Source organism: Pantherophis guttatus, chromosome 4 (assembly GCF_059756535.1).
Source record: "Pantherophis guttatus breed Tessera chromosome 4, ASM5975653v1, whole genome shotgun sequence".
In the NCBI taxonomy this organism is placed as follows: Eukaryota; Metazoa; Chordata; class Lepidosauria; order Squamata; family Colubridae; genus Pantherophis; species Pantherophis guttatus.
Window position 1 is genome coordinate 14,751,935 of NC_142066.1, and position 8,590 is coordinate 14,760,524.

An 8,590-nucleotide genomic window follows, 5' to 3' on the forward strand; every position below is an offset into this window, starting at 1 on the left:
ACCAAATGGGGCAGCAAAGTTTATAAAATGGAGCAAAAACAGCTGTCTCGTTTAGCAACAGAAAAATGTGGGCTCAATCACGGTCGTACGTCGAGGACTGCCTGTACTTATTTACTCCAAGATATCATCAAGCGCCTTAGTATCATCCATCCCGAAAGTGCAATCTTTAAAATTTTGCTGGTGCTATTATGACATGATCATCTGTGAGAACTTTGCCATTGTTCCAGCTGGCAGTCAGAGGTTGAGAACAAAGGAATGACGACCAAGGCATGTCTCAGCACCTGAGAGGTAACTTTACGTCAACACTCCCAGCCTGGTTGATGAGTTCCTTCTCCTCAACACGATGGATGCTTCAGCTTCATCAGTTCCTGCCCTGGAGCCAGGGAACTGAGATGACATCTTGGGAACAGGCTCTAGCTTGCCCCGTGGGTGGTGATTCATCCCTCTACACTCGGAAGGAAGTACAAATAGAAGGTCTTTACCAAGTCGGAAGGCGTTGTGTTTGCATCTTCCTTACTATAGCAGTTCCCTGGGGATACGAGGACACAAAACAACAAGGATTTACCAGAAGGATAGCATCACCCTAGCATCATCCAGCAGCCCATCAAAAGCGGCCTTCTTCGTGCCAGCTGAAGATCTTCAGATGAACACCAGCATAGAAGAAGAAGCATGGCCAGTTTGCAAAGGACAATTTGTCTACTTAAAAGCAGATGATTTGGCCCAATGGCCTACCAACCGACCCATGGACCCCTTGACAGTGGCTCAACCAAAGTCTTTGGAAGTTTTCAACTCCTTCCAGCTAAGCCCAAAGGAAGAGGTGGTCTTGGATTACTTAGAAGGCCATTGCAGGCCCCACCACAACGAAGCTTACGAGCGCTTCCTCTTCCGTACCCGTTTCCAGGAGCTTTGCGAGCCGTTTGAAGATTTTGTGGCCGACCTGCACTACAAGAGCCATTTCTGTAACTTTGGAGAGCAACGGGAGCCTATGGTGAGGGACCAGGTGATAGTGGGCTGCCGAGACAGTCTAGTCAGGCAACAGTTGCTTGATCATGACAATCTTGGGCTTGAGAAAGCGCTGCAGATTTGCCGTTGGGCAGTGGGGAAGCAACCTCAGCATCCTGAGGATTCCTGTAGACATCCCAATACAAGTTCAGATGAGGAGAAGACTTTATTCCAGAAGGGGGATGTCAAAGACAAGAAGCGCCGGATCACACGAAGGAAAGCACGGCGCGTCCGGAAGATGGCCAAGAAGCTAAACCAGCGGCCTCAAGAAGGTGACGACCGTCCTAGGAAGGAGTCCTTCAAAACATACGTTTGAGCCAGACCACTTAATCTGAATGAATGGAATATTGAGTGAACGAATGAAGTATTGAGGGAAACCCTGAAGCCCTGTTAGATGGACAGTTCATTCTTCTGCCATGTAAAGTTTGGACCGCTGAATCTTCTCTGAGCATCTGTGTTGTACGGATGAAGGTTGTGAAAGCAGGAAGGAAGATGGTCTTCCTTAGGTCACTGAAGGAAGCGGCTGTTGTGTAGTTTGTAAAAGCGAGGCTAAAGTCTTGTGCAAAGTAACATGAAAAAAAAGTAAGAGTAAAAAAGGAATATTACTACAGGGATGGTAGGCACGCTGGTGCACTTATGCACACCCCTTACTGACCTCTTACGAATGGGATGATTCCTGGCATTGACCACTCTGTTACTGAAGTCATATTTTCTGTAATCGAGTTTGGAGTGGTTTACCTTGAGTTTGTATCTATTATTTGCTCGTGTATTGTTGTGGTTGAAGCTGAAGTAGTCATTGACAGGTAGGACATTGTGGCAGATAATTTTATGTACTACACTTAGGTCAGACCGAAGTCGGCGTAGTTCTAAGTTGTCGAAGCCCAAAGTTTGAAGTCTGGTGGCATAAGGTATTTTATTGCGGGTAGAGGAATGGAGGACTCTTCTCGTAAAATATCTCTGGACTCTGTCGATTGTATTTATGTCCGATATGCAGTGCGGGTTCCAGACAAATGAGCTCTATTTGAGAATTGGTCTAGCAAATGTTTTGTATGCTCTAGTTAGTAATTCAATATTACCAGAGACGAAGCTACACAAGATTAGGTTAACAACCCTTAATGCCTTTTTGGCAACGTTGTTACAGTGGGCTTTGGCACTTAGATCTTTAGATAAGTAAGATGGGTAAGTCACTCAACCTTGATTCTCCGTCTAACCACCCCAGATACAATCTCTACCAAGTAAATTTACTTCAACTGTCACGTGCTGGAATTCCAGCAGAAAACTAAGCCGGGAGAAGATTATAGGGATACACCCTCTAAAGTTGCCTATTTATGTGTTACGGTTGACTTACCGGTAAACTGGGGCTGTTCCGGTTTTTGAATTCGCATGGCATCTCTCTAAAAAAAAACAAAAAAAAGGTGCAATTTTCAAATTGGGAAATTTAGCTTCTGAATGACTAAACCTTATATTCATTTCATTGGGAAAGGAGGAAGAGAGAGTGAATTTTAAAAAGAAATTAAATTACTTGAAACCGGGGTGAAATGTAAAATTTGTTACTACCAGTTCTGTGGGCGTGGCTGCGTGGTGGTGGGGTAATGTGACTGGGTGGGCGTGGCCAACTTTTTTTTTTTTTTAACTTTTCAAAGCATTTTTTCTAATGCTTTGAAAAGCCTCTGCCGATCAGGCAACTCAGCTGGGATCGTCAGAGAGGCTTTTTTAAAAAATGCTTTGAAAAGCCTCTCTGCCGATCAGGCAACTCAGCTGGGACCTTCAGAGACTTTTCAAAGCATTTTTTTTACCACCTCTTCAGCCAAGAGGTTGCAGAAAAAAATGCTTTGAAAAGCCTCTGACGATCCCAGCTGAGCCGCGCGATCATCAGAGGCTTTTTTTTTTCTTGTAAAAGCATTTTTTCGGCCAAAGAGGTTGTAGAAAAAATGCTTTTAAAAGTAAAAAAAAAAAAAAAAAAGCCTCTGATGATCGTGTGGCTCAGCTGGACATGTGGGGCGGGGGACGCACAGGGATTTTTGCTACCGGTTCTCCGAACCACCTGCCACCATCACTACCGGATCTGGCGGTTATTATTAAAGAAGATCTTGGTCCGAGGGAGACCACTGTGCCACAGACTGCCGGATGTGAATCCCTCTTTGTGTTATGGGGTCATGGGGTTCAGATGGCTTGTTGCTTACGTACCTGGCTCCCTGCCGCGTGGCAACGGCCCTGCCTGAGCTACTCAATGTGACAGCCACAGTGGCAGTTGACACACCCAGGCTTATGGTCATGGGTGATTTCAACTTGCCATCCATTGGTGAAACATCTGAGATGGCTCGGGAGTTCATGGCTTCCATGACAGCCATGGACCTGACCCAGTTAGTTCATGGCCCCACCCACAGGGGGGGTCACACTCTGGACTTGATTTTTGTCTCTGGCCAGTGGTTGAGTGGTCTTGTTATAGGGGATATAGACATGGAACCCATGTCATGGTCAGATCACTCGCTCCTTCGCCTGGACCTTCGAACTGCTACACCCCACCACAGGGAGGCGGAGCCAACAAGATGGGTCCGCCCCAGGTGCCTGATGGATCCTGATAGGTTCCAGATGGAGCTTGGGCCACTTCCTGAGGATCTGGCACATGACTCGGCCGAGGACCTGGTGGCTGCCTGGGATCAGGCGGCTGGTGGGGCCTTGGATCGAGTCGTGCCTTTGCAGCCTCTGACCCAGTGCCGATCCCTCATGGCTCCTTGGTTTACCGAGGAACTGAGGGAGATGAAGCGCCGGAAAAGACGCCTGGAGAGCAGTTGGAGGGCCAGTCTCGCTGAATCTGACCGAACACTGGTAAGGTCGCATATTAAGACCTACCTAGTGGCGATAAAAGCGGCAAAGTGTAACTATTTTTCCGCTCTTATTGCGTCATCAGAGAATCGTCCGGCCACCCTGTTTAGGGTGACCCGCTCCCTGTTCCATCCGGGAGTGCGGGAGGACCCGTTGGAAGGCAGGGCCAAGGATTTCGGACAATACCTGTATGACAAAATTGCTCAGATCCAGGGGGATTTGGACTCTGACTGGGTAGATTGGGGCAGGGTGACGAGGAATAGTCTTGAGAACGTTATCTGGGAAGAGTTTGACTCTGACTCCTGATGATGTGGACAAGATTTTGGGGAGACTTAGTGCGGTCACATGTTTACTGGACCTGTGTCCCTCCTGGTTAGTACTGGCTTCCCGGGAGGTTACACGAGGCTGGCTTCAGGGAATCATCAACGCTTCATTGAGTGAGGGTCACTTCCCCGCTGCCTTGAAAGAGGCGGTGGTGAGGCCTCTCCTCAAGAAGCCTTCCCTGGACTCGGCAGTATTAGCCAACTATTGTCCTGTCTCCAACCTTCGCTTTGTGGCGAAGATTGTTGAGAGTGTAGTCGCGCAACAGTTTCCACAATTCCTGGAGGAAACATCTTATCTATATCCGTTCCAGTCGGGTTTCAGGTCTGGACACAGCACGGAAACGGCATTGGTCGTGTTGGTAGATGATCTCTGGAGGGCTCGGGACAGGGGTTGCTCCTCTGTTCTGGCCCTGTTAGACCTCTCAGCGGCTTTTGATACCATCGACCATGGTATCATGCTGCACCGGTTGGAAGAGTTGGGGATGGGGGGCACTGTATTACGGTGGTTCTCCTCCTTTCTCTCAGACCGGTTGCAATTCGTGTTGGCAGGGGGGCAGAGGTCGACCTCGAGGCCTCTCATTTGTGGAGTGCCTCAGGGGTCGGTCCTCTCGCCCCTTCTGTTCAACATTTATGTGAAGCCGCTGGGTGAGATCATCCGTGGCTTTGGGGTGAAGTACCATCAGTACGCTGATGACACCCAGCTGCACATCTCCTCCCCAGGCCACCCCAACGATGCCCTTGAAGTGATGTCTCAGTGCCTGGAGGCTGTGTGGATCTGAATGGGGAGGAACAGGCTCAAGCTCAACCCTTTCAAGACTGAGTGGCTGTAGTTCCTGGCATCCCGACTCCATCACTGACTATCGGGGGCGAGTCTTTGGCCCCCGCAGAGAAGGCGTGCAATCTGGGAGTCCTCCTGGATATGCAGCTGTCCTTGGAGGAACATCTGACAGCTGTAGCCAGGGGGACCTTCTGTCAGGTTCGCCTGATCCATCAGTTGCGGCCCTTTCTTGTTCGGGATTCCCTGTGCACAGTCACCCACACCCTCGTCACCTCGCGCCTGGACTACTGCAACAGTACTGCAATCACTACGTGATTACCCGTGCTCCTTGAGGAGCACCCGGAGGCTCCAACTGGTCCAGAATGCGGCCACACGGGTAATCACGGGAGCCGCCTGGCGCTCCCACATAACACCGCTCCTGCATGAGCTGCACTGGCTCCCAGTGGTCTTCCGGGTGCGCTTCAAGGTGTTGGTTACCACCTTTAAAGCGCTCCATGGCATAGGACCTAGTTATCTTCGAGACTGCCTGCTGCTACCGACGGCCTCCCATCGTCCTGTGCGCTCCCACAGAGAGGGCCTCCTCAGGGTGCCATCAGCCAAACAATGTAGGCTGGTGACCCCCAGGGGGAGGGCCTTTTCTGTGGGGGCACCTACCCTCTGGAATCAGCTGCCCCAAGAGATATGGAGAATCCAAGACCTCGGTGCCTTCCACCGTGCCCTTAAAACTTTCTTTTTTCAGCAAGCCAGGCTGGTTTAACATACTTTTTAACATATTTTTAAATATTTTTAATTGGTTTGTTATCTTAAATTGGGGCCAAACTAATATATATCCTTTTAATTGTTTTTAATGTTTGTATTGTATGTTTTTATCTGGCTTTACACCGCCCTGAGTCCCTCGGGAGAAGGTGTGGTATATAAATTCGAAATAAAATAAAATAAATAAAATAAATATTGTTAAATTATTCAATAAATTATTGTTCGCCCTCATGGCTGCAAACCTATGGTGTCTACTTAGTTATTTATTATCCAGTTATTTATTATCCAAAATAAAATGTTGGCTTTATTACTAGCATGATTTGGTCCTTGGGCGTTTTAATTATTTTAAGTTGCAATCCTCTACACATACAAACACTCAGAGGAAATGAGTATTGAGTGTGCTTGGTCATAACTTTTGATCAAGTAAATTAGGGTAGGATGCTTTTCTATTTCTGCCTGCATTTTTTCCTGAACCCACCCCTCACAAAAGTCTCTTTAGAAGGTTAGAGACCCCACCTGAACAGCACAAGATGGGGTAAGTATAATTTCTTAGAAAGGGGTCATTTCTCAAATATGCAGGAGAAAATGTTCAAAAAGCCTTCCAACATTGGAAAAAGATGCACCTACTGACAATATCAGAACTTAAGCTTGGAGAATATTCAACAATAGCAAAAGAAACAGAATATGTTCACCACAGAAGGCGAACCCAGTGTAAGAGAGAACGGTTTCCAGATATAGTTTAGATTACACAACCAGGGATTATATTTAGAGTGTGGTTTTGAAGGGGAAAAGTAAATTAACTAAAGTGAAACTCAGAAACACACACACAAAAAATGTAAATGTTTAGGAATATTGTATATCAATTAAGTACAACATAGGAGAAATTAAATTTCCAGCCTTCCATCCTTTCTAAGGTAGGTGAAATGAGGACCCAGTTTGTGGGGGCAATAAGCTGACTTTGTATAAATATACAAAAGAATGAAGGCTATTGCTTAACGCATTGTAAGCCGCCCTGAGTCTCCGGAGAAGGGCGGCATATAAATCAAATTTAAAAAAAAAAAAAAATTATGGTGACCTGCTTTACAAATGTCATGAGTTATGACTGAAATTGGAGGCTAAATTATGGTCATAAGTCGAGGGCTACCTGTATGTTTAGCAATTGTAGCACATTAACTCACTCTTCAGAGAATGAATGAAGTAGAGCTGGTCCTTGACTTACAAACACTCGTTTAGTGACTGTTCGACGTTACAATGGTAGTGAAAAAAATGTCTTATGGCTAATTTTCACACTTATGACCGTCACAATATGGTCACATGATCAAATTTGGGCGCTTGGCAACCAGCTTGTATTTATGACAGATGCAGTGTCCTGGGGTCATGTGATCATTGTATGTGACCTTTGACAAGTAAAGTCAATCTGGAAAGCCGGATTCGCTTAGTGACTGCATCGTTCATTTAATAACTACAGTGACTCTCCTGACAACGGTGGCAAACAAAAAGGTCGTAAAATGAGGCACGCTTAAAAATCAGGAAGCCGAGATAACATTGCTTTGATTGTCGCAGTGTGAATCCTTTCTCTTCACCCAAAATTTCCGTTGCTAAATGAGGCAATCCTGAAGCCTCCAAGGTGGCCTCAGCCAGGTTCACTTCCGGGTTGCCCCTGCCTCGTTTAGCAACGGAAATTTTGGGTGAAGAGAAAGGGTTCACACTGCGACAATCAAAGCAATGTTTTTATGGTTTTAAATGTGGGGTTTATATTCTGTAAGCGGCCTTGGGTCGCCATGGACGAATAGGCGGCAGTATAAATTCAAGAAATAAATGAAATAAATAAATAATAAAATGTTATCTTGGCTTCCTGGATCTCCCTGCCGCAACTTCTTGCATCAGACTGTTCACATCCTATCCAGACGTTTTTCCTTTTCTCCGCAGGTGGCTGTCGATTCTGGGCATCTCCCTTTCCCATTTCACCTTTGGGGAAATGCCCAGGCAGGTTGCTAAACTGAGCTGGAGAAGGTAGAAGAACAGCCTCCATCCAAACTCTTGAGAAACATTGCCTGCAGGACATCTACTCATGGGAACCTGGAAACGCGCCTTCGCCACTGCCTGAGCATGAAAAGACTTTGCCTGGAGCAAAAAGGGAAAAATGAGAAGTGACTTATGTTAATACTTCCATGTTGAGTCTACAGGATGTGTTCATGTGTTCACGTGCCTTCAAAATGGTATCTGGTCCGGAGAAGCTGGACAGGCACCAAAATTGGCTTGACACAAAGGAGACCGACCCTATCATTAGCCACTTCCGACTCTTTGTGGTTCGTGTCTGGCAATTAATTCCCAGAGGATGGATGTTTCAGATTCAACTCCCACGGAAAAAGCCAGACATAATAAAATATTATATAACCAATATTATATAATTAATATTAATTATATTAAGTAATATATTCTGAGGTGGACCATTTGAGACTGATTACTATATATACATATGTAGTCTGTGTATATGTACATATATGTACACACACATATATATATTTCAAGGAATTACATAGCAGCTGTCCAGATGAAGTGAGAGACACTAGCACAAACTTGTAGGCTTATATTTTATTTATTTATTTATTTATTTATTTGTTTCAATTTCTATACCGCCCTTCTCCAAATAGGACTCAGGGCGGTGAACAGCCAAAGTAAAAAACAGGACATACAAAATTTAAAACAGTTTAAAATAATTAAATATTTTGGCCGTAAATTAAAACAATCCAATTTAAAATCAATTTAAAATTAACTCAAGCCAGCCCAGCTAGTTGAAATAAATAGGTCTTCAGGGCCCGACGAAAAATCCAGAGGTCTGTTATTGTACGTATCTCTGGGGGGAGGTTGTTCCAGAGGGTGGGCGCCGCCACAGAGAAGGCTC

At 45.8% G+C, this 8,590-nt stretch overlaps 1 protein-coding gene across 2 annotated transcripts; it reads left to right on the forward strand.

Annotated features, from left to right (window-relative positions):
* The first annotated feature begins 228 nt into the window (after positions 1–228).
* LOC148113760 (uncharacterized) lies at positions 229–8,086 on the forward strand. Of its 2 annotated transcripts, none has more exons than XR_015734181.1 (2): positions 229–474; positions 7,615–8,086. XR_015734181.1 is itself a non-coding variant. In XM_087893842.1 (2 exons), exons 1-2 carry the CDS (start codon positions 644–646, stop codon positions 7,686–7,688), a joined length of 705 nt encoding a protein of 234 aa, XP_087749968.1. In that variant the 5' UTR covers positions 238–643; the 3' UTR covers positions 7,689–8,086. The 2 variants fall into 2 exon arrangements, 1 of the variants encoding a protein (XP_087749968.1); XM_087893842.1 differs by having other exon boundaries at positions 238–1,274.
* The last annotated feature ends 504 nt before the right edge of the window (positions 8,087–8,590 follow it).